This window comes from Cornus florida, unplaced genomic scaffold (assembly GCF_030987335.1).
Source record: "Cornus florida cultivar Cherokee Brave unplaced genomic scaffold, ASM3098733v1 CherokeeBrave_3.0.0_Hap2_Chr02, whole genome shotgun sequence".
NCBI classification, from domain to species: Eukaryota; Viridiplantae; Streptophyta; class Magnoliopsida; order Cornales; family Cornaceae; genus Cornus; species Cornus florida.
Window position 1 is genome coordinate 55,501,657 of NW_026775572.1, and position 27,185 is coordinate 55,528,841.

General features: G+C 37.3%; 1 protein-coding gene across 3 annotated transcripts in view; it reads right to left on the reverse strand.

The window, feature by feature from the left end:
• Positions 1–22,236: 22,236 nt before the first annotated feature.
• The window catches only part of LOC132295029 (clustered mitochondria protein), a 31,506-nt gene continuing 26,557 nt past the window's right edge, over positions 22,237–27,185 (reverse strand). For all 3 annotated transcript variants that reach the window (XM_059793101.1, XM_059793102.1, XM_059793100.1), the window contains exons 25-29: positions 24,697–24,816; positions 23,978–24,287; positions 23,771–23,878; positions 23,571–23,642; positions 22,237–23,069 (exon numbers count right to left, since the gene is read on the reverse strand). In XM_059793101.1, coding sequence (XP_059649084.1) covers positions 22,602–23,069; positions 23,571–23,642; positions 23,771–23,878; positions 23,978–24,287; positions 24,697–24,816 — 1,078 coding nt within the window. In that variant the 3' untranslated portion in view covers positions 22,237–22,601. The remainder of the gene's footprint in view (positions 23,070–23,570; positions 23,643–23,770; positions 23,879–23,977; positions 24,288–24,696; positions 24,817–27,185) is intronic.

Below are 27,185 nucleotides of genomic sequence, written 5' to 3' on the forward strand. Positions count from 1 at the left end.
GGGTTTTGATCGAGATTTTGTTAGTTGGGTATGCGATGTCACTTCTGGAAAAGGGTTTTCCAAGTTTAGATCAGTTTGTTTCATTGGTTTTGAAGTCATGTTGCAGAAAAGGTTTCGTTAGAGAGAAGATTGGAGAAGAAGGGTTTGTGGTAGAAAGAAGAGTCTGCAAAAGGTTATGGGTTATGGAACAGCCGTGTTTGGTTAAAGATATGTGATTACGGCGATAATTAATGAGTGATAAGATGGTTATCATAATTGATATGTGTTGGGAAGCGAATCAAGATAAAACTGATAGGGTTATTAGATATATACAGAGTTATGATGCAATGGGTGTGTTTGAATTTTAGAAGCCGAAGGGTTAAAACGGCTACCAAAATTGGGGGGCATTGTTGACACCCATTTTGGTATTTGGATTGCTAACCCATCTACGGCCCAGTCATGAAAACCAAATACCTTTGGCACCCGTTTTGGTAATTGGGTTCTGGCCCTAATTGGATTTGATGAGCAGTGAAGCATTGGGCCGAGAGAATATAATGGGCTGAAACATGTGACAATGAGGTTGGGCTAGGAGGTATGTGGATTCGCAAATGATTTGGTTTCCGGCTGAGATAATGCAATGCAGTTAAGATGTTGGGCCATACACATCACATGGATATGGATTACAAGAGAAAGGGCAATGACGTGCTACACATAAGGGCATCACCGATCATATAGATTATATTTGAAATACTTTTGAACTTTATGTTGGATAAGATTTATATGTTTACTAGGTTTTAGTTAAGAATTAATATTTATCTAGGAACTTTAGTTTGAATTTAAATTCAATATTTAGTGATGAGGTAGAGTTTTATTGTAATTAGAATACTTATTAGTAGGAATTTGTTTCTAATAATTTCTATAAACAAACAAAGAGGCATGCTGAACTAGAAGGTCCAGCACCCTCAGAATCCTTATTATTATTTGTTTACTTCTTCAAGCCTTTCTAAGAATAGCATCCTTGCTATTTCTTCTTCATCTCTATTTCTCTATCTCAATCTCTCAGTATCTCTCTCTTTCTCTCTTATTCTCTCTCTCTTATTCTCTCCTTATTCTTTCCTCTTCTTTTCTTGCTATATCCATTATCTTTCCCTTTCTATTCTCTTGTTACGTTACTATAATTTGTTTATAGAAAGTCCTTTTAACTAAGGTAATATTGAACTCATAATTTGTTTATAGGAGTTTTAGCCTGAAGTCAACATTCCCTAAGAGACTAAAAGTTGACAATTCATAATTGAACCATATATTTGGTTCTGGCACGCCCGTTTTTCATCAATTTAAGATCGGCTCTAACCAACCGATTTTAGGGTCAACACAAAGATAGATATAGATTTAAGACCTCAAGAACGATTTTACTGTTTTTTTCTGTAAATTTTTGTTATGTGAGAGTGTTTTTTTTCTATAAAGTCACACTCACTCTGCAAATGAAATTATTTTATACACACCCTCACATTTATATCGCACCATCATAGCCGTCTTAGTCATCATCTCAATAGTTTCTCTGCTCGACACCTATCTGCCACACGTCCCATGCATTTGCAGTAACGTTTTCTTCGGGTAACGCCTGAATGAGATTACTTCACTGGTGACAGTGTTAGGGTTGTGCCGATTCCGAGGGTTTCAGAAGCATGCCTCCTCAATCATCAGGTTTCCCGGTAAATACATTTTTCTTCTTCTAATATATTTCTGATTGAAATTATTAGGTATTGACTGATATATTATTCAATTTCAGGTTCGTCATGCTTTCTTTAATAAATTTGAATTCGATTCAAGTTTATTAGCTTCATATTCTTCGGCTTCGATCATTATTATTATCCTGTTTTTATGATTCTTCTTAGTAGATTCCTGATTGAAATTTTCTGACTTGTTTGAATTCTGTCCCCACAATATAGGTTTTCTTCCTGTGGAGGGAAAAGCTTTTTGGGATGAGTAGCGTCGGAAAATTAAGTATGTTGAATGTGACAATATTCTTCTTGTTTGATGATATGTCAGATTTTGTTGATTGACAATTTTACAAAATTTTTGTCATGATGTATTGGAAAAATTGTCATATATTGTTGGTTCAATATTTTGCTTTTATTTTTTATTTTTATTGAATAGATTAGATAATCATTTGGATTTGCACCGTTTTAACATGCCATTAGGTTTTCCTTAATTGAAATTTGAAAAGCTTTTAAATTTTACCTTTACAATAAGTCTCTTACTATGAGATGTTCTTTAATACATACAATATGATAGGTAAGAAATTATTGTAATTTTTAGGTGATAAAATAGATTTTTTTTCCCCCACGATGGTGGCACCTTGAAGTTTCAGTCATACATTGAAATACCTCTGGGAGTGCTCTTAAGGGTATTCAAACTCATTTTTTCTTACCAATTCAATTCTCTCTATTTCTATTTCTATTTCCTTTTTTTGGCTTTCTCCTCTCAACAATCCTAACCCATCTTCTTTTTTGTTTTTTTTTTTTTTGTTTAATGTCAATTCACATCCAATACGGGAAACTTATTTCAATGTCAATTCTACCATGAACACGAAGCTGAAGCACAGTTGAACTTAATTTTTTTGCGATCCACTCTTTAATTTATTTTTATCTCTTTTTTTTTTTTTTTGGATTTAGTTTGATTGTTACTATGATGTAGTATAGTTGGTTTGACATGTTAATGATATGAATTTGAACTGGTCATTAGTACTAATATTATTTGTAATTATAAGTTGAATTGTTGTTCACAAGTCACACACATTCATCAAGTGGTTTCCTGATAATAGAGGACTGCATGGGTTTTCTTTTTTCCAATCATATATAGAGCCTTTAATTACACAAAGGATTGAATCCCCTCGGAGATTCAAACCAATATACCAAGCAATAACCTCAGGCCTTATCCCTTAATCGTCTGTCGCATACTCACGAGCCTTATTCATTGATGGTCCTTCACGTATTCATGTCTTATCTGAATTATTGTTATTTGGTTAGTAAGAAATAGGTGATGTTTGATAAAACTATATAGATGGTGTTTGATAAAACTGAGAATCAAGTAATGGAATTTCCAAGAGCTGATTTTTTTAGTATTAAAGTTATTAGTGCTGTGTTTGTCAACACAAACTAGGACAGCTATGTATATGTGTCAATCTGAATATCACCCGTTTATTGTTTGTGTAGTGTCAAGAACCTTTAGTACGTACACGAGCTACCTATTAAACATGTTGAAGAAATATGTCAGGCTAGTCATGTAATTTGTAACTTATCCTATAATACGGCATTATGTCATGTATAATGACCCGTTTAACCTTTTTAATTCCTCTTATTTTATAAAATGCAATCATCAAATATGAACCAGAAAGAACTAAATTATTAAATAAAAATTATGTAGATAAAGTAAATATTTATGATTTAGGGTTTCACTATTATCAGAATATGAGTAAATAAATATGCTTGTGTAGTTTATAACATTTTTATTTATTATACAGGTTCAACAAGGCATGGATTTATGGTGGTTGACTTGACACTTTCAATTAAAGGGTCAGATTGGGTTAAACATGTTGAGTTTCCAAACCTCCGAATACGACCTTTTTGTTTTAACAGAGATAAGACTATATATAATATGAAGATGATTAAGGTTTAACCGAAACTGTTAATCTTATGTTGAATTTGAGTGCCAATCCTAGGCAAGTGGTAATTTTCTATTGTATTCCAGCATCAGTGTGCCATAAAAAAAGCTTTGGCATTGTAATAACTTGATTAGGATTTTTTCCCCTCCCGCCCTCCCTCTCTCTCTCTCTAAGATTGGCTTTCAAAATAATGTATTCACTAAAAGAGTAGTTGCGGAGAGTCTGATCTCATCGTCCCAAGTTTTCCCTGTATACAATATCCATCTTACTAGCACTCCAGTTCATTTGTCAGGTTTGGTTGTGTGTGTATTTTCCTGGTCCTTAAAAACTCCAAAACATAGTTTTGGAGACAATGAATATGGGTACTTGTTAAGAAAAGAATAATTAAGAGCAAATGTACATGTGCAAAGTTTGTAACCCTATTGAGGAAATATGCAATTGCATTACACGGTTAGGCTTGGTTAAATTACGAAAGAATGAGGTGTAAAATATAAGCTTGTCGTCGAAGATGGGAAGTAGAAAGACTTGAATATAAACTCAAAGACATTTATTACAATCAAGTTTTATTAAAACAAAATATCATTAGAAGAAACACAAGTTGTCATGGACGACTTGTTCTGTTTTTGGCCAACTATTGTATGACATTTTAATACCGTTGACAAGGTGAAATCATTGCATATTTGAAATCTGTAAATGGTAATAGTAGAATCATCATGATTTTTGGCATTAACGACATGGTATCAACTATTCATCAACTGGAAGAAGGTACAATGTATCTTTCCTTCCTTTCTTCTTATGTCTCCATACTTGTTTCCATGCCAGGTTGTGTCATATTGATAGGGATACTTGAGTGAAAACGCTAGTTTGGGTAACAGAGGCCAATATATTCCCTATTGCTAGAGATTTTGTTCATGGGAAAATCACGTTGTCGGCTTGTGAGCTGTGATATAACTGAAATGAGGATGTTGAGGTAGATGATAGGAGTTGACTAGAAAAGATAACCTAGGGGTGAGGAACATATTAGGATTAACTCCTATTAGTAAGGAAATAAGAAAAGATAGGCTTAGGTGATGTGAACAATTGGACATATATGACATAAACATGTTGATGCGCCCTTAGGGAAGGGATTATTAGTTTGCGTAAAAGGTATCGGACAATGAGGCAGAAAAAACTAAAATGAATGAAGTAATTGAAAATGATTTCAAAAAATTATATATTAGAGGAAACATGCTCTATATTAGAATAGAATGAAAAAATAGAATTCTTGTGGCTGACTGCATTAATTTGGGCAATGATGATGATGGAACTTTTGTGAACGGCTAGCCAGCACTTATATATTATATCTATATTTTAAACACTGCCATTAACGGAACTTGTCCGAAACCAAATTGAAAGTTGGAACTTCGGACTGGTTTGATCTTTAAGGCTGAGAGGTAGACTTAGCTGAGTTGGTTGTGTCTGGTCTAGGCTCCAATTGTAATATTTGCTTCCACAGCGTAGACTTCACCTTGGCAAATGCTTGATGTCAACCCAACATGGAAGAAGAAGTAACCTCGGGCATAAGGCAGTGTGTCTTAGATTCAGTTGATTTGGTTGTGTCAGATCTAAGCTCCAGTTGGTTAATTGAGTCTATACATTTAGCTTGGCCAATGCTTGATGTTTATCCAACTTGGAATGAGTTTTATCCTATCCACTTGTACTGTGGCAATGCAACCTCTTTTTATTTATATTCTTTTTCCTGTAACCCTATCGTTGCAGCTGTAGGGGTTTTATGAAATCTGCTGAAGATAGAAATGTCTTACAAGCTGTAGTTTTCTATAATGTGAGGATATTAGGTCAATATGAGTTATTCCAGAGTGGCAGTGAATTGTTAAACAGATGTGCACAAGCTCGGAATGTAGCTGCTTAGTACCTTCTAGCAAAGGTAACCATTCTTGATGTTAATTGGGACAACATGACAAGCAGAATTGTACCCCATAAAGAATTTACCAACTACAGGTATGTAGGAGGGAAACCACTCTTTATGAGGACACACATGATGGGAACTAGCAGAATAAAGTATCTATTCTTTAGCTTCTCTCTCTCTGTCGATGATTGAGAGGACTTCAAAAACATCATCCTCTGCATTAGTTGCCTCAGACACCGCTGCAGTACTGGACTATCTTTCTTTATTATTAGGACAATTATGTATCAAGTGTCCCTTTTGTCCACAGAAGTAGCATTCTCACTCCATGAGTAGCATCCAGTTTCTTGAAGCTCAATTACCCATTTATTCTTTTCCTGAGCGACAAGAGTTTTGAGACAGATCATCTTGGGTACTCTTTTCTTTCTCTCCATCTTCTCACTAGAGAATAAAGCACTCTTCACTTGCTCCATTGTAACGATCACTCTCCCATAACACAAAGTATTGAACAAATGCTTATAAGTGGAGCGTATTGATGTTAATAAAATAACAGTTTTATCCTCATCACTTAATTTAACACCAACATTAGATAAGTCATAAATAATCTTGTTGAACTTGCCGAGGTGGTAATGCAAGTCCACACCATCTTTTCTGCGAAAGCAATACGACTCCTGTTTTAATAGTAGCTGGTTGGTGACATTCTTTCTCATATAGAGATGCTCCAATTTCTTCCACGAATCTACTGCAGAAGTTTCTCGAATCACATCATGCACAACATCGTCTATCAAAGTTGTTAGAATATTTTGGGTCATTATGTAATTACATATAGTTGGTAGGGTCATTGTGTAATTAGCTGAGACCTGTACTCTATATAAGCCACTGTACTAGGGTTTGATATGTATGAAATACAACATTATGTATCCACTGTGTTATCTCTCTCTTTCTCTCTCTCTAGTCACAACATGGTATCAGAGCGGTACGAAACAATGGGAAAACTAAGATTATGGTTGTGATTGCATCTGTGGTGTTCTTCTACAAATCAGAATCGAGATCGAAGTTGATTCTGTTCTTCGCGACAGGTTTGGCCGTCGTTTTGGTTTGGCGATCGGAGATTTGAAGCTTCTTGTCTGTCGTTCTCAAATCTGAAGCCCTTCGTTTTGTAGGCCGAGGCTGCCTTGGTTGTCGCAAGTTGCAGAGGTTGCATCATCGCGAATCCTCTCTGCTTGGTTGTTAAATCGCCGATTGTGTTGGGTTGCCGTCGTCACCGCTGCAAGGGCTAGGGTGTGTACTAGCCTTGATTCTTCATTTCGAACCTTGGGTGATTGGAGTTTATGGTCGGTGGCATAGATCTGGTTCTTGCTGACGTTGATTGTGAAGGAGAAGAGTGGTGTTTGGCTGTAGGCGTGAAGTTATTCCAACCTTGGATTACTAAAACCGGAATAGCAGAGAACTGGTTTTGATTTGGGCCGTTTGTCCAGATCCAAACCCGTTTGCCCAGATCCGGCCCGTCTGCCCAGATCCGACCCGTTTACCCAGATCCGGCCCGCCTGCCCAGATCCAGATTCAGTTTTTTTCCCCAGGTTCGGTTTTCTTCTCTGTTTGTCCTCTCCATGGCTGCTGCCAGTTCCGACCTGTTTTCTTCTACTTCTTTCAATCCTCCCATGACTTCTGTCAAGCTCAATGGCAAGAACTATATTTTATGGGCCAAATCCGTAGCTATTTTTCTGAAAGCCAAAGGCTTTGGCTCTCTGGCAAGAACTATATTTTATGGGCCAAATCCGTAGCTATTTTTCTGAAAGCCAAAGGCTTTGGCTCTCATTTGGTTAAGGATAAGCCTAAAGAAAGTGATGCAGATTTCAGTTCATGGGACCAAAGGGATGTTCAGAACATTTCCTTAATGCTGAATTGTATTGAACAAGATATCAGCTCCCACCTGTTGTATTTGGATACTGCCAAGGAGATATGGAATCGCCTCCAACAGTTATATTCAGGTACTGGTAATATCACCAGAATTTATGAGGTGTGCAGACAATTCTTTGACCTCCGACAAGGTACTCATAGTCTTGCAGAATACTTATCCCAGTCAATGGGAATTTGTGAAGAAATGAACTTGTATCAGCCTATCACCTCTGATGTAAAGAGCATGCAACAACAACGTGAGGATTTTAATGCTGTTCGGTTTCTCATGGGGTTGTCACCTGAATATGAATCAGTTCGTGCACAGATTTTGGGTAGCCCTACACTTCCTTCTCTTCCTGATATGTTCTCCAGACTCAAGCGTGCTACTTTATCTAGTGGCGCTTCTGGGAGTGCTTCAAGTGGTGTCACTGCTCCTCCTAGCAGTGAACATTCTGCATTAGTTGTGAACCAGGGTGGTTATCAGCCTTCTCGTGGCGGTGGCGGTCGGTTTACTCGTGGTCGTGGTCGTGGCAGAGGTAGAGGCAGAGACTCAAAACTCTGCAGTCACTGTGGTCTTACTAATCACACTGTCAATTACTGTTGGGATCTTCATAGGAAACCACCACCTTTTTCCTATGCACATCAAGTAACCTCTAATGAAGGGGATTCTTCTTTCTCTGCCACACCAAATGCTTCACAAGTGGCTGCTCCACAAGTGGCTGTTGAGCCTGCTATGGTCACCATGACAGTTTCCCGCGATAAGTATGCTCAGTTTATGTCTCAACAACGGCCTTCCACCTCATCTTCCATGGTTTCCTTTGCCCAATCAGGTAGTGCACCTGCATGTCTCTTATCCTCTCATCAGAGTCCCTGGATTCTTGACTCTAGCACATCCGATCACATGACTGGTAGTTCTCATCTCTTATCTGATTTTCAGTCTGTTTCTTCATCACAAAGTGTTACTCTTACTAATGTCTCCTCCACTAAAGTTTTGGGTGTGGGAACCACCCAACTCACGCCCTCTATGTCCCTTTCCTCTGTATTATTTATTCCTCAATTCCCTTTTAATTTGATGTCCATTAGTCAAATTAGTAAATCTCTTAATTGCTCCGTTACATTTTATCCCTCGTGTTGTATTTTTCAGGATCTCAAGACGACGAAGAAGATTGGTACGGGACATGAAGTAGGTGGCTTGTATTACTTTGATATTGGGCCAACTCCCACGGCTCTTCAATCATCTTTGTCTCCTTTCCAGTGGCACTGTCGCCTCGGCCACCCATCCTTATCAGTTTTGCAGCGTTAAGTCCCCAGTCTTAGTCTTAGTCGTGTTGAGTCCATGCCTTGTGAAGCATGTCAGTTTAGTAAGCATTGTCGTGTATCTTTCAAACCGAGAGCTACCAATCGTGTTGCTAGTCCTTTTCAGTTAATTCATTCAGATGTATGGGGCCCAATCAAACATATTTCTCTTAATGGATTTCGTTATTTTATGACTTTTGTGGATGATCATTCTCGTATGACTTGGTTGTTTTTAATGAAAAATTGTTTTGAGTTATTCTCTATTTTTCAAATATTTTGCAAAGAAATCAAAACCCAATTTGGATGTTCCATTAAAGTTTTACGTTCTGACAATGCCAAAGAATATTTCTCGGACCCGTTTGAGACTTATTTTCATGCTAAAGGCATCATTCATCAATCATCTTGTACTTATACTCCTCAACAAAATGGAGTAGCTGAACGTAAAAATCGTCATCTCCTCGAAGTATGTCGTGCCCTTTTATTCCATATGCATGTTCCCAAACGTTTTTGGAGTGATGATGTTCTTACAGCCTGTCATCTTATTAATCGAATGCCTTCGTCAGTGTTAAAAGGGCAGTCTCCTCATTCTGTTCTATTTCCCAACTCCGCATCCTTTAATCTTACTCCTCGGGTCTTTGGATGTGTGTGTTATGTCCATAACCTTGGGCCCGGTCTTGACAAACTCGACCCCCGTGCCACTAAGTGTGTTTTTCTTGGGTATTCTCGCACTCAGAAGGGTTATCGTTGCTACGGTCCTCATTTTTAGCGCTATTTCACTAGTGCTGATGTCTCCTTTTCTGAGTCTCTCCCATTTTTTTTCTGATTCTACTACCCCTCTCGATATTACTCTAGCGCTACCTATACCAACTGTTTCCTCTCTGCTTCCTGTTTCCCCACCTCCTCGCTCTGTTGTCCCCTTGCAGTTTTATACTCGACGACCTCGACCGCCTACTTCGCTCCCTCCATCTCCTTCAGAGTCTTCGGATCCGACGCCTTTACCTGATGATTTGCCCATTGCTCTCCGTAAAGGTATTCGATTGTGTGTTACTACACATCCCATTTCTAACTTTGTCTCCTACCATAATATTTCCTCCTCTTTATCTTGTTTTTTATCCAAAATGTCTGCTACGTTTGTTCCCAAGACTTTGCAGGATGCTCTTTCTAATTCGGATTGGCGTACCGCCATGGTAGATGAAATGGATGCCCTGCACCGTAATCGGACTTGGGATCTTGTTCCCTTACTTCCGGGCTCCAAAACGGTTGGTTGTAAGTGGGTCTATACTGTTAAATACCTTCACGATGGGTCTATTGAGCGATTGAAGGCTCGTCTGGTGGCAAAAGGGTACACTCAGACTTATGGTATAGACTACGATGAGACCTTTTCTCCTGTTGCTAAGATTTCTTCTATTCGGGTACTTATTTCCATTGCTGCCAATTGTCACTGGCCTTTGTTTCAATTAGATGTCAAGAATGCCTTCTTGCATGGTGACTTAGTTGAAGAAGTTTATATGGAGCAACCACCTGAGTTTGTTGCTCAGGGGGAGTATCGTCACACTGTTTGTCGCCTTAAAAAGGCCCTGTATGGATTGAAACAATCTCCACGGGCTTGGTTTGGAAAATTCTCTGAGGCGGCATTAGAATTTGGTCTTAACAGATGCCAGACCGATCATTCGGTATTTCACCAGCGCACTAAAGCTGGCTTCATTTTTCTTGTGGTGTATGTAGATAATATTGTGATCACAGGTGATGATTCTGAAGGCATTGCTAAGTTGAAGTTGTTTCTGCAAAATCGATTCCATACTAAAGACTTGGGTAAACTTAGGTATATCTTGGGTATTGAAGTTGCTAGATCCAAGAAGGGTATAAGTTTATCTCAACGCAAATATGTGTTGGACTTGTTAGAAGAAACAGGTATGTTGGGTGGTCGTCCAGTTGATGCTCCTATGGATTCAAAGACAAAACTTGTGTCTGATGATGGTGATCTATTTAATGACCCGGGCAGATTTCGTCGCCTTGTTGGGAAATTAATTTATCTCACTATCACTCGACCTGATATTTCATATGCAGTTAGTGTTGTAAGTCAGTTCATGGGAGCTCCTAGAATGCCACATTGGGTTGTTGTTCTTCAGATTATCCGATATCTCAAGCAAGCTCCAGGTTTTGGGTTACTATATAAATCAAATGGTCATCTCAGGGTGGAAGGTTTTTCAGATGCTGACTGGGCTGGTTCTCCATCAGACAGGCGATCTACTACAGGCTACTGTACATTTGTAGGAGGAAATCTTGTTACATGGAAAAGTAAAAAGCAAACGGTGGTAGCTCAATCTAATGCTGAAGCTGAGTACAGGGCAATGGCCCATACAACTAGTGAGTTGACTTGGATACAACATTTTCTAAAAGAACTTGGGTTGACAGTTGAAACTCCTACTCCGTTGTTCTGTGATAATCAAGCAGCTGTTCACATTGCATCAAATCCTGTGTTTCATGAGAGGACCAAACATATTGAAGTTGATTGTCACTTCATTTGAGGAAAAATATTAAGTGGGAGCATCTCTACTCCATTTGTGAAGTCTGAAGATCAGTTAGCTGATATGTTTACCAAAGCATTGGGTCATAATCGGTTAAGGACTATCTGTTCCAAGCTGGGATTATTTGATATATACTCTCCAGCTTGAGGGGGAGTGTTAGAATATTTTGGGTCATTATGTAATTACATATAGTTGGTAGGGTCATTGTGTAATTAGCTGAGACCTGTACCCTATATAAGCCACTGTACTAGGGTTTGATATGTATGAAATACAAGATTATGTATCCACTGTGTTATCTCTCTCTCTCTCTCTCTCTCTCTCTCTAGTCACAACAAAAGTCAACCGTATAGTACTCTCTCTTTGAGTTGATCGTGTCCCATTTTTTCATTCTCGTTGGTTTCTCATCCAATGCCTCATCTAAACCTTGTTGAACTAACAAATCTCACATCCGTACTTGCCAGAGACTGAAGTTCTTTCTTCCATCAAATTTCTTGACCGCAGACTTCACATCTTGAGTTGCCGCCATAGCTCTGATATCACTTGTTATGAATTAATCCCTTTCGTATCATCTCTGTACCCCTTGTTAGGAATTAATTTGCCCAAAATCATACACAAGAAATATACAATGGTAACGAAAGAAAATAAGATGGAAATAACACACTCAACAAGGAACAAGGTTTACACAACCAGCTTTTATTTTGAGAAAAGAAAACGGTGTATGTTGCCAAGGCATTTATTAATAGTGTGTTAGGTCAAGGGTTGGGTTCAATCAATTCTGTGTTGTGAGCTAGTGTCTCTTCTTCTAACTCGCCTTCTCATCGTTTCACTCAAGTACCCTGCAAGCCAATCCATTTAGCAAACCAATTGAAGTCAAAACTTACTCCAACTCGGTAGCTGCATCCTCCGACTCCAGCCCCTAGATTCGTATACCAGCAAAAGGGGTGTCAAAAGATTTGTAGCATCAAGATGTTTAGAGAGATCCCTATCGTTGCCAAGAAGATCTAGCGAGCTATCCAAAGTAAGGTCATTCATTGAGAAATACCTCATTATGCTATATCTATTGATTATCTTTTCAAGCTAAACAAAAAGAAAGCAATGGCATACCTTTAAAGGATCAGAGTCACATACCCAAAAGTGAAAGAAAGGCTGCAAGAGCCTAAAGAAATAATTCAAGATTCCTGTCATTCCAGGTAGGCCGAGCAAAGCATAACGTGAAATGAAATTCTATTTGAGAAAGGGTTGATGAAAAACCACTTATTTTGATTAAACACTTGAATCTTTCCGGTTTGAAGATGACGATTCCTCTTCTCAAGAAGTGCACCTGGCCGCTCTGACTTTCAATTTTCATATGATAGAAGGCCATCTCAGCTGTAAATCTGGTTCCAGGCGGCAATGTGGTTGTGCCAACCCTCTGTCGCATGCGCTCCTTACCTATGACCATTAAAATACAAGAAAAAAGAGATTAGAACACTTAATGGATTACCACGAGGAATTTCACTCGCGCTCACTAGAAGACGACCCTCTCTTTTATAAGGAATACACTCACTCTTGGCCCTTAATAATTTCTCTTCCTCTCTCTTTTCTTCACTTGCCTTTTCACTCCGCTCTTCACACAGTTCTTCTCTAACTGTTACGCTTCACAACTTTTACATTTATAAGTGAGCTTGCCGGCTTAATACACCGCCTTCATTAATGCGCGCACACAATGTTTGACTTAATTGTTCCATAGATTGACCACCACCCCACACACCATACTTGCATATTCAATGCATGCAGCCACGTAATTCACACCAATCATCTTTATCCATGTCAGCAACACACCTCACTTGCAACTATGAATTTTAGCTAACTCAACAGACTTGGTAGTGTGTGTGTTGTGTGTCTATTTATGTATTTTGTGTAATGTGTATGTTTGTTTCAAGGTATATGAATTTGTGAAGTTGGATGACGACTATGTGGGGAGCAATGGGATGGATATAATGTGACCGCCAAGACAACTAAACTCTTATGATGGCAAGTACCAAACAAAGGCCTTGATAAAAAGGTCAGTGCCCTAAATTAATTTCATAAGCTTGAATTCTCTGTAAATGGGGACTGATGAATCTATCTAACAAATGAGTAATGTGGCTTCATATGAACTAACACTGAAGGTGGAAATTGTTAGCATTCCTCAACATTTTCTACAAGTTCTACATTGGATAGAAAACATATCCATTAATGTTATTTTTCACAATAGTGACAGGAAATTTTAATTCTACAGGGAAACGAACTAGTTATCTTCCAACCTGCACAAGAGTTCTTGCCTGCAATTAAAGAGATGACTTTTATATTTAAATAGAGTAAATATTTATGATTTAGGGTTTCACTACTCTTAATATGAATAAATAAATATGCTTTTGTAGTTTAAACTTAATTATTTATTATACAGGTTTAACAAGGCATGGATTTATGGTGGTTGACTTGACACTTTCAATTAAAGGGTCAAATTGGGTTAAACATGTGACCTTTTTGTTTCAACGGATTTATCAGATTGACAAAACTATAATATGAAGACAATTAAGGTTAAACCAAAACTGTTAATTTTGTTGAGATCTAGTTTAACTCCTAGGCAAGTGGTAATATTCTATTTTGTATTCCAGCATCACTGTGCTATAAAAGCTTTGGCATGTAACAGCTTGATTAGGTTTCCCCTCTCTCTCTTTCTCAAACATTGGAAATTATTCACTTAGCATTTTCTTTTTAACTTTAGCAAACTGTCACACGTAGTTTCAAAGAAAATGATTTTACTTTAAATGAAGCAGTTAAGAGTAAAGGAGTTGTGTGTGTGTGTGTGTGTGTGTGTGTGTGTGTGTATCTTTTACTTCATTTGCTTTGCTATCTAATTTATTATTCAGTCTCTAATTTTCATTTATTTGGTATTTTCTTATTATTATTTTTAATTGAAACATTATTATGACTGAAAATTTTCTATCTAGTAGATGTTATGAGATGAATTAGAGAAAAAAATTTCAGTATTCTCTATGATCTCTGTTGGTCTAATTCATTAATAATTTTTTTCCTTAACTACCTTGGTATGATCACATGGCATATTCATCTTAAGACTATTTAGTAGGAAAAGATTTCCTCTAGAGCATTTTATTAGAATATAATGTTTTATGGTGCTTTCTAGATTTCATTCATCGTTATTGATATGAATGTTGCTTTGCTTGGAGTTCTATTTTTTTTTTGCTTGGAGTTCTTAATTTAATCTTTCATCTTATTTGATTGTATTAATTGCGGTTTTGAATATTTGTGTAAAAGTCAATTTTTTTTCTATGGGAGACAATGTGTACCCAATCTCTTAACTTTCCTTTTGTTTTAGATGCCATTTTTGCACCAAGTGTCATGACAATTTTGACAATTTTGGCATGTTATAGTTTTAATTAGCTAGATTGGTTCCTCTACCTATTATGCGCGAATTACATAATGTACCTAAACAAAACCTTCCAAACCATTGAGTGCTGGCATTCTCCAAAAAATATTTTTCCTTTTTCAATTTTTTAGATTGCTCTATGGATGGACTTCTTCCATGTCACTGTGTCTCGGTCAAAACCCCTATAATAGAGACTCAATACTTTTCCTTGGAAAAGAAAGAGAGAAAATGAAGAAATAAATAAACTGCTCTTTGCTATGGCACTTTAGTGTTTACGCTAACCTTACCTGAGTTCCCTCTATAACAAGATCAGAAAATTCAGCAAAAATAACTCATTTTTTCACCACAACTTTTGGAACTATCTTAATTCCCATTTTCCTTTCAACTTTCTTTTAAATATACAACTTCCATATTTTTGTTTTCAAGATCTTCTATCAACTTTATATTGTGAGATGTGTTAGAAAATCATTTTCTACAGCTTTTATTATTCCCTGTTGATTTATGTCAATAATGATCTTTCTTAACTACTTTGGTCTTATCACAATTTTTTATTTAAATCTTCTTATTCCTGACACTTCTTTTCTCGAACCGTGCCTTTGTTTCTTCTGTTAATTTGTTATAAATGTTGTATAAATTGCGTCTTGAGATTTAAATCTTGCACTTTGTTGTGTTTTCCTTAAAGATTCCAAACAATTTGAATTTGTAGAAGTTCAGCTTAAAAATTAAGGTAAATTTGTCAAGTGATTAATTTTTTAGTTAGTAAAATTGGATTAAAAAAACCCTCAAAAGGGGAACGCATCCCAAGAGAACTACACAAGACCAAATAGGGCCTCTACACTCTCAAGGAGTCCAAAAGAATTGTCAATTGAATTTGAAAGATCTTCTAAGCGATTGAATTTGTTTGTCATAAAATTTAATGTAAATTTGTCAGTTCAAATATATGAACACTACCATCCACCGAGTGCATTCAGCATTCCTAGAAAATTTAGGTTTCTGTGGTTTGAATTGTAACTTTTTTAATTGATTTTATCTTTAATGTGCTAGCTAATTACGTTCATAAAGGAGGAACTACTTTTTTTTTTTTTTTTTCCCATTTGCATCACTTAAATAGACTTATCTGACAGCAGCTTCTTTTCATGTTCCATATGTGATTTATTTCCGACAATCCGGATTGCCTCGAGTCATTTTATTATTTGTTTGTAGTGACAGAGATACCCAAGGCAGTGTACAGTTGAACTAGACCTAGAGGATAGAGGTGAACGGGCCTTGTGGATATCGATTTAAATTTAACTTGTAATTTGTTTTTGATTGAGATTAAACTTTCATTAATCATTTTATTTTTGCAACTAAGTTTAATCTACACAATCCACAACAATCCGGTCTTACAACTTTTTCTTCTCCACGAGTTCTTCAATCCGGTCTGCCTAATGATCGGTTGACTTCTCAGTGCTCCTTGATGTTGATCTTTCTCAATCACATATATCAATCCAACTATGAACATCCTCAATCAAGAAAACATGGGTTTGTCTCTCTACTAATATAGATTCTCCTCTCTCACACATAGAGGATCTTTAGTCACACCCTAGGTTGATTATAACTATATCTATATATATATATATATATATATAGTAAATATATGTGACTTAACCTATGCGCTAAGATAAGTATAGTTCTTCTAAAATTCTGATTAAAGGGAGTTTAACAAACTGGACTTTCGAAGGGTTCGATCGATGGAGCATTAGACTGACCACTTATAGAATTCTTTCAGTTGATTGACACTTCAATCAAGACACACTGGAATCCAAAACAAAATTTTCACAAAGATTATTCGATTATCCATCTATCCATTGATGCTTTACTGGACAACCTTTGACCAATCATCCTATCGATCGAGCATTTCTCCCAGGCCTTAATTTTCAAAACTTTTCGAGACGTCTTAGTTTAAAGGCTTATTCGGGATCATGTCTAGGTCACTTTAGGTCTTCTATGGTCAATTTACCTTTGCCTAGATATGTGATTGAGCCATGCAGATTATGTGCCTAGTTCCTTATGAATCTTTATCTCCAATATCTTCTATGGTTGTAGCCAAATGACTCAATACTTTGGCACATTGCAGCTCGAGTTTTAAGAATTTGCCACTGACTCATAATTCCTAGAATTTTTTTTTTTTTTCTTCTTCTTTTAGAAAGTGTTTTAGAGGTGGTTACTAGATTTGGGGGTGTTTTTTTTTTTTGGGGGGGGGTGGGGGGCGGCATTTAGGGTCTGTGGTTTTAATGTAGGAGGAAATTCTGCATATCAATGGATGAATTCGGATATGATAACTTGTTTGGTGCATCCACTTGATCATTATATCAGAAAAGTATAGAGCAGATCAAAGTCACCACTCACCAGGAAGGGGGAAGGGGAGGGGGGGGGGGGGGGGGGGGGGGGGGCGGGGGTGATGGGGGATTTAGGATCTATGGTTTTGATATAGGAGGAAATTTCTGCATATCCATGGATGATTTCGGATATGATTATTTGTTTGGTGCATCCACTTGATCATTATATCAGAAAAGTATAGAGCAGATCAAAGTCACCACTCACCAGGAAAAATTTGGGATAACACCAAAGATTTTACAGGGGTGAGGGATGCAGCTGTGGAGGTTTTGGCTCCACTGGTTCTGACATCAGCACCTGCAAGGCAGTATGGCTTACAACTAGTCTTGCTTGAGTACAATCAGCATGTTCAGTCTGAGTTTTTGCCATTAAAAATTGCTCTGGTAAGGCTCACTACCCAGTGTGTTGCAGGTAGACGAGGCTGCTATCTGGATCAAGCACATTCTCACGGTTGACAACCCAAGTTGTTTACCACTGTACCAAGCAATGGCCCCTTAAAAAGTTGCTCTGATATCAAATTGGAAAACTTGGATTTTGAGGAAGAGAAATAAGACGAAAAAGCTTATCTATTAATCATATTTCTTGCTTAATCCTATTTTTTATATACAATTATAAATGTCATCATTACCCTCATTGGTGGACTTAATTCTGTAAACCATATAAATCATGACATTAGTGGGTTGTGCAGGGTCAAAGGGGAATCAATAACTCGTCTTGAAACTAACCGTTGAAATTAGGTCCCACCCTGCACAAGTTGTCTGCAGAATAATCCCAAATACAATTCTCTTTTGGTGTTTGGAATGCGTGGAATGTGTCAATTTCAGATTTCCTTGCTCTATGATTGCTAATCTGTTTGGTGTACTCGGAATAGTTATTTCTGATTGTTGAGAGATTTTTACATAGAATAAAGACTCTCCTCGTAAACCTTTGATGAACCTTATATTACCTGCATCCTAAATATCCTGATTTGCAATTTGTAAATTTATTTTTTATTACTGATTGTGATCATCGTGTGATTCCCCTTTTTTTCTTTTTCTTTTTTCTTTTTGTTTGGCTGATGTTCTTGTTTCTTTTCCTTTCAATTGAGCCCTTTCAAGAGTCTATAATTTGATAACCAACCTTTTTTTTTTTTTTTTGGTAGTTTATTTGATAACCAACCTTCAGTCAACTTGGGTGAGTATGAAACAACGCAACTAATTTAGGGGAAAAAAGAAGAAACAACACAACTAGATAATTTTTTTTTTTTTAACTGGAGGCACCCAACTAGATAATTGATCTATTTGATAAACACACTTGTGAGTTGTGATGGACTGAAACGAGGATGTCGAGGTAGATGATTGGAGTTGAATAGAAAAGATAGATTTTCTAACCTAGGTGAAGAAGATATCTGGAATAACACCTATTAGTAATGCAAAAATAGAAGACTATCTTAGGTGATATGGACAATTGGACGTATAGAATATAAACTTGGTGGTGTGCCCTTAGGAGAGGGAAGATTAGTTTGCGTAAAAGGTAAAATGTAATGAAGTAATTGAAAATGATTTCAAAAATTATATATTAGAGGAGACATGTTCTAGATTAGTATAAAATAAAAAAGAGAATTCTTGTGGCTGACCTCATTCATTTGGGAAAAAGGCAATAATGACGATGATGATGACACTTTTGTGAGTGGCTAGCCAACACTTCATTTATATCTGATAGCTATATTCTAAATATTGCCATTAATGCCTGCCCAAAACCAAAATGAAAGTTTAACTTGGGAATGGTTTGATCTTCAAGGCTGAGAGGTAAGAATTAGCTCAGTTGGTTGTGTCAGGTCTAGGCTCCAATTGTAATATTTGATTCCACAATTTAGACTTCTTGGCAAATGCTTGATGTCAACCCAACATGGAACAAGTTGTAACCTCGGGTCTAAGGCCGAGTGTCTTAGATTGAGCTGATTTGGTTACGTCAAATCTAAGCTCCAGTCAGGTTAATTTGCCTTGAGAGTCTATGCATGGCAAATGCTTGATGTATATCCAACTTGGTAGGAGTTTTATCCTCCACTTGTGGCAATGGAACCTCTTTCTATTTAAATTTTAGGCTGTTGAAGATAGAAATGTCTTGTTTAACAAGCTGGGAATGTAGCTGCTCAGTACCTGCTAGCAAAGGTAACTATTCTGGGTTATAGCTTGGGACGTGTTCCCCTTTAATACATTTTACTTATCAAAAAAAAAAGGTAACTATTCTGGGCATCCTCTAATTCCATATGTAGTCCGACGTAATGACAGCTACCTGCCTTGGCACTAGGGTGTGTCTAGGTTCCTAAGGCAATTGTCGTTGACCGGTAATACAAAACCGTGTGGTAAACAAACCTTGGATTCACTTTTCATTTACCACGCATTCATTTATTAAGTGATTGTGTTTCTGTCTTCTTTTTTTCCTTTTCCTTTCTACCATCTGTAGCTAGTTTCAGTAATATGTTCAGTTGATTTTAAGCAGATAATATTGGTGGGCGGGCTCCTCTCAGTTGTTGACAAGAGTGTTAGAAAAAGAAAGCTCGGATTTTTCATTTGGTGGTTGTAGCCCAACAAACGAAGCATGTTCCCGCAAAATCCCAATGGAAGATACTCCAGCAGCTGCTTTTATGGCCCTTTTTTTGTCTGGCCACGCATCGACTAGTGAAGCTTCACACCCAAGCTTACCTCACTATGATATGGTGAGGTGGTATAATTGGGCCGATGCAGCCCTTATGACTTCACTGAAAACATTTAATGATATGACATGCATAGGTTCAGTGTTCGTGTCATGGAAGTGTTGGAAGAGATAAGAGAGAGAATTAAAGATTGTGTTCAAGTTTCGAATGATTGTGTGAAGGTGAGAGGCGAAGGAAACTTTTGTTAACAAATACATGATACCATCAAAGGAGTCTTTTGCTATTAAGCAACAAATACAAGATACAAATTATTTTTTTTCCCCTAGTTGGGACTCACACACATTTTGTCTCTTCTGAGACTTAAACTCCCTGACCTACCTTTAGGAAGTAAGAGACTGATACCGCTAGATCACTGGCCTGTTGGTAAGATACAAAAAATTTGATATTTTCGTCGGGGACTTGAAGATAAAGAGCACTTTGAAGCAGCATTTTGATATCGACTTGGAAGCTTTGAAAGACTATTAGAAGAAAATAATTACATTGTTTAAAGAACACCACACCAATACAATTCTTGCTTTTGGTCATATTTTTTTCCTTGTATGCGATTATGTCCTCGTTCATGGCTCGATTTTGTAAACCTTGAAACTCCTTGTAAGACCAACGTTGTTTTATTTACTAGCTTGTCTAATAATTGCTGACTAGGTTTTGAACCATTAGCCTATGTCAAGTTTTCAGTTTGATGTGGTGGTTGGCTTTGTTTCTTCTTCATTACACGCGGTCGCGTGCTCACACATATATATGGATTATTGGTCAATTCTCAACAGCATCAAGAACTGTTGACGGCCAATTTGAAAGAAATGCAAATGGCCGGTGTAATTTGGTTTATTTTTTACCGCAAACCTGTGTGAGTGTAATAATTTACCCTGAACTGCAAAAAGAAAAAGAAGAAAAAAACTAAACCCAATATGTTAAAATGGTGTTGATGCATACTAATTTACTATTGAGCCCATGTAAAAATAAGAAAAATAATAGTCTCAAGCAATCATCTTTTTCCACATCATTCGTAGTTCATACATACTACACCAACCTCACCTTCATATATGAAAAGAGTTCATATATATTCTCAGTACCGATGTTAGGGCAACAACAATGAGGGTAGAATTTGATTCAAACATATTTAGCTCAAATTCAATGATTGTATCACATACCATGTACTCCTTAGTCTCTTTTCCATCTTGGCCCGGACAACCCAATAAACTTGCAGCTTGAAGAAGTATTTGGAACATACTGCAAGAATAGAACTAATTTTACTCGAGAGACGAAAATTTGCAAATGTATACTATGCCTTCGATTGTGAAGATAATTACAGCACGAATGCGATGGAAAACTTGAACAGCAATTAGCGCATAAACAGCGGCAGATCCAGGAATATACTTGAGTGGTGGAATCATTAGCAAAAAAATAAATAGTGAGGAGTTTTTTTTTTTTTTTTTTTTTAATTTTGATGCTTAAAACATAAATTGGGATCCACCGGAGTAAAACAAATGGGTTTTTTGGCATTTTGAAAATTTTATTGGACAAATGAGTTAGAAAATGATGAGGATTCGTTTTGAATCTACAGAGCTTTTGTCTTTTGTGAATTTTAAGATTTGACAAAATTTGTGCATAAAAAATATAAATAACTGAAAACTTCAGTGGGGTCAATTGTCACCCATTGGTCCAAACCTATCGACCGTGAAAGTTGATTCGGGTATGAATGTGGGTGAAATGAACTGTTATTTGGACCACCCACTTACCCACTTAAAAAGTGGTTCTTACCCGTTGAAGAATGACTAGTTTAAATGGATAAGAACATGATCATTGATAAACGGCATGCTGAATGGTCACCTGATTAGTTTTCCATCCCTTTTCCTTCAAGGGGTCAACCAACGTAAAGGGTAAGTTGCATAATTTTAGAATACTTGGAGGAGTTTTTGTGCAAAAGAGAAAGGAAAAATTCTAGGGTACTTGAGGATAATAGTAAAGCCCGGGAATCTCAAATACAGATGACAAGGTTAAGTCTGGAAAAAGACCTTCGAACCAGCACTTCCTCACATATAAACAGCAAAGGAAGAAAAGAGAAGAGTCAAGTAGAAGACCTTTGGACAAGTTTACACGCCATAACCAATGAATTCGACCTCGACCTCAACCAAACACCGAAAAATAAAAATTAAAATAAAAAAATAAATATTTTTCCTAAAAAGGAAAATGTTTTCAGAGAAAGATATTTTACGTGGAGCTAAAGTAATAATTTTTACAGTGTTATCCAGGAGTGTTTTGGGCAACCTAACCCTCATCTCCTCTTTGAGGGAAATAAGCTTAAATCCTGACAGTAATTTAGGAAGAAAATGGCCTAAATGAATTCCGGATTCTGGATTTACCTAAATGAATCCACTGTTCGTAGATAAATCCACACTCAAGTGGTTGATTACTTGGTTCTAGCTCCGAAAACCAGTGTCTACTCAAACTAGCAGATCATGTGACTAAACAGCCGCTAATTCTACGTGTGCAAATGTTCACTAGTTAAACAAAGCTCACTAGGAGGAAAACAGCTGCAAAAGAATTACATCTGCTAACTCACATTATTCATCTGCTTATACCTTAATAAATATATTTCTCTTCCATCAAAAATTTTGACAAGATGCTCTCTGGTCCAAATGGTATACTTTAGGAGCATAATTATTGAAAGAATGAAATACACGAGAACTTTTGGGCACGTTCCAATTCACAAAACTTCAAAGTGCAGGCAGTAACTCGTAGATTCATTCAGATCAACAATTGGAAGAGGTACCTTCACTCAAAAATGCAGAATGCCTCGAAATTGAGAACCAAAGCCTGTCGCTGATGAGCAAATACTGCAATATAAAATTTCAAGCTGGGGCATTTTGCTTTGTTTTCTGCTTCTTGGGATCCAATGCAGCTAAGCCTGTGCCTAGTCCGATCGGAGCCTGATCTTCTTCCCCTGTTTTTGATTGGTCTTCTTGGGCATCTCTAGGTCCGTTTGAAGGATCATTGTTAGCTTCTTTACTCGCCCCGTCAGATTCCTCATTGTTCACAGCATCCGGCATCATCCCTGAGTTCATTATGTTGAGGATCTGGTTAAGAGGTGTTAAAGCTTGAACGGGAACACCGTGCGGGCGTATTAAGAGGCCTCTTGCGGCAGCTTTCTTCCTCACCTCTGCTGCAGCACGGGCTGCTCTTTCATCAACCCCTCTGCCTCGAGGAAGTGCTTCACCAATTAATGCTGAATTAATTGATTTGTTAGCAGATGCACCAGAACTACCGGACCCTCCGGCCGAGGCAGCAGCTTGAAATGCATGAATTAGGTCAGGATGGGCCTGTCGAGCATAACTTAATTATTTCAGCTGAGAAACAAAACAATTAAATAAACCCAAAACTATATTGAGAAATTCATAAATTGTAACATATGACGTTAACTATCGAATATATATAGAATGTTTTGCAGTTACTTGAGATGACCCAGAAAGGTGTGCATCTGAAGATTGTCTTGCAACAACGGGTGGTGAAAAATAGCAATGCCAGGCCTTGGTCTTCCGGCAGGCTTTCCCACATCAAAGATGCATGGATTGCAGAAAAAAAAAAAAAAAAAAAAAAAAAAAACTATATCTATCAAAGTTGGAATATATTTTTACTAGTTTTTCCTGGTAGGACATACTAGTGCAGCTTAAAATCAGATACCATATACCTCAGCCTACTGCATTTGTGTTATCAAGCACTCAAATATAAGTTACGATATTATCAGATTAATCATTTTGGAATATCATAAGGGGCAAGCAAAGGGCCCAAGTGGGAGGGGGGTAGATGGGATTCAGAATCACCTTCAAAATATCAATAGCCTTTTGAGTGGAAGCTGCATTCAAAGCTTGACCTTTCTGCTTCTGTGCATTCATCTGACACACACAACATATAATTAAGGAAATTAATGAAATATGGGAAAGACCAAAGCAATAGGACAATTTTTAGTCAACATTCCAGTCTCCATAAGTTCATTAGTTGTCTCGCAAAGGCATGCATTTACCTGCAACTCACGCATCTTAAATGTCTTCATCCAGTTTTGGGAATCGCGTGTCCTAGAATCCTCCTCACCAAGTTGTTTGACGAGAATATCATATGTCTTTTTTTCATGCTGTCACACCAAATCTTTAGTTGGTTAATATAAAGAAGGGTATAATTTAGAGTAACTGATGATTTTAAGGGAACGTATAATTCCTGCTGAGATACATGCCTGGTGAGAGAGCTTGAAGGCACCCATACAGTTGAATGCAATGGCAAGAGCATGATAACACACGGCAGTCTGAATATGTTCCTCACCTAGAAGCCTCTCATTCTTTTTCAAGGCTTCTTGTAAATATCGAAGGGCTGTGTTCATCTTTCCAATATCTTGGTACATCATTGCAACATTTATAAAAGTTGCAGCCACATCAGGGTGATCCGGGCCAGATGATAAACTCAGTAGGAGCAACGCACGGGACATGTGCCGTAGCGCAAGTTCTGTTTGGTTAAGCCCATGGTAGAAAAGAGCCATATTACCGTAGCTACAGTAACAGATGAAGTGAACAAAAGATATCCACAGTGAGCATAGAGGCGTATAGAAATACATTTGTACATTTACTATTTAAAAAAATGAAGGAATGCAGGGAACGGATTTCTATTTTGTTCAACATGGCATTTAAAACGAGCCCAAGAGAGAGAGAATAGCACTATTTCATTTTCTTTTTATTTTTTTTTTGGAAATTTGACTATTATCTTTTCAGTTTAATAGAAAAGGTTGGATGTGGACGACCCCATTCATATGGGATTAAGGCAAGGATGATGATGATTCTTGCAATGACCATAGTTTGAAAACGGGTTTTGAGTTTTCAGAGAGTAAAAAAAATAAGAAATGGATAATCCCATTACTTCCAATTAAATTTTGGTGTCAATACATAGTCAAAGAAATAAGACCTGTGAGCAGTATCAGGGTGATCAAGACCAAGGCAGCGTTCATTAATGATGAGCTCCTTATGCTGTTGCATTATGGCTCCAGCCATGTCTCCAGCATGATATAGAACCATGGCAAGGTAACTGGAAAGAAAAAAAAAAAAAAAAAAAAGGGCAATCAGTTTGAATGAGCATTTGAAGCTAAAAACTTATTCACAAGCACATAAGAAATATGGTGCTATTAATTTAAGAACCATTATTTCCAGCTGGAAGATATAAACACAAATATAAGAACATCAAAAATCAATCTCCAAATTTCATTTCTCCCAGCAATCCGTATATATACAACTATTAAAAGTGTATAGATCTTTTATTTTTTATATACATTTCAATTATTAATAATCAAATAATATTATGTTTTTAAGCATTTAATACCCTCTCTCTAAAAGCACCATTAACAAATTCTCAAAATGCACAACTATTGCCCATTTGCCTTTCACCCATTCATCTCCTCATTGTTTCTTCATCTTCCTCTACATCGCTCTCTACACTTTGTAGATAATTGGGAGAGTGGGGAGAAACATGTACAAGATGCAGTGGTGTGCCGCCAAAACAATTGGGAATTACCCAAGTACATAGTGGGGGAGTACTTGGGGATTGCCCAAGTACTCATCTCATTGTGTCTTCATCTTCCTCGGCATCATTTTCTTTGTACACTGTAGATTATTGGGAGATTGGGGAGAAACACGTACAAGCTGGCAGAGGTGTGCCAACAGAACAAGTGAGGATTACCCAAGTACTCATGCAAGAAAGAAAGACCAGACAACAACTCAAAATTCGTCACTTCAGTCTCTATCAACGGAAGGACCATTGACACACACCTCCCTTCATCTCCTCATTGTTTCTTCGTCTACCTCTGCATTGTTCTCTCTGTGTAGATTATTGGGAGAGGGGACAAAAATGTACAAGCTGTAAGAGGTGTGCCACCAAAACAAGTGGAGATTACCCAAGTACTCGTGTCATTATTTCTTCATCTCTCTCTCCACACTGTAGATTATTGGGAGGGGAGAAACATGTACAAGCTGCAAGAGGGGTGCCGCCAAAACAAGTGGAGATTACCCAAGCACTCATGTCATTGTTTCTTCGTCTTCCTCTCATTCTCTCTCTAAACTTGGTGGATTATGGGTAGAGAGTGGAGAAACATGTAGGTGTGTCACCAAAACTAGTGAAGATTACCAAAGTCTTTTGCATGAAATAAGATCAGACCACAACAAGTAGAGATTACCCACATAATCGTGTCATTGTTTCTTCATCTTCCACTTGTCCTCTCTCTACACTTCGTAGATTATTGGGAGAGTGGGGAGAAACATGTACAAGCCGCGAGAGGTGTAATCCAAGTACTAGTACATGAAAGAAGGATCAGACCACAACTCAGAATTCGCCGCTTCAGTATCGATCAATGGAAGGACCTTTGACACACCCACTATTCTGTAAATCCTCAAAGAGGCCCAGAATCAAGTAACTACTATTAAAAGCATATATATATATACACACCCGGAGAGTATTATATACAATCTAGGGTAAATTGCACTGACAACACCCCCCCCCCCCCCCCCCCCGGCGGCGGGGGGGGGGTGGGTGGGGGCGCGGCCCGAGGTTTGGGTTAAAGACGGCCATCTACAACTAAGGCACTTTTTGGACAATGACACCCCATTTCGCAAATGAGATCCAACTATACAGCTATTAAAAGAGCGTATATATATTTTTAATTAAATATATACATTTTTTCAGTTCTATTAATCAAATAATATTCTGATTTTAAGCATTTGATAAGCTCTCTCTTTCTCTAAAAGCACTATCAATGACTTCCCAGAATTCATAAATATTGCTCATTTTCATTCTACCCCTATATCTTCCTCTGCAACTTTCTCTCTTTACATTCTGTAGATGATTGGGAGAGTTGGGAGAAACATGTATAAGTCGAAAGTGAAAGAGTGGGGTGGAATGCAAATAGGAAATGGTTATGATTTCTGAGAAGTCGTTAATAGCGGTTTTAGAGCGAGGGTACCAAATGCTAAAAAACAATATTATTCTATAATTAAAATTCTGAAAAACGTAAATAAAAAATAAAAATCTATACACTTCTAATGACAGTATAAATTGTAAATATTCTCTCAATGCATATAGGTACATGTCATACATATATATATATATATATATATATATATATATATATATATATATTTATATATATAGTTGTATATAGATAGATTCTATATATTTATTTTTTCCCAATTAGATTGTACATATTCTCTCTCTATGTATATAGATACATGTATATCATATATATTTATATGGATATCAGAAGTGAAGTAGAGGAAGGAAAGCTTAGATGCTTCGTTCTGCACGTCTTTGGGTGTGTCAAAACTCCATCCATTGATGGACATTGAAGCAACGAATTCTGGTTTGTGGTTTGGTACTTCTTTCATGCACAAGTACTTTTGTAAGCCCCA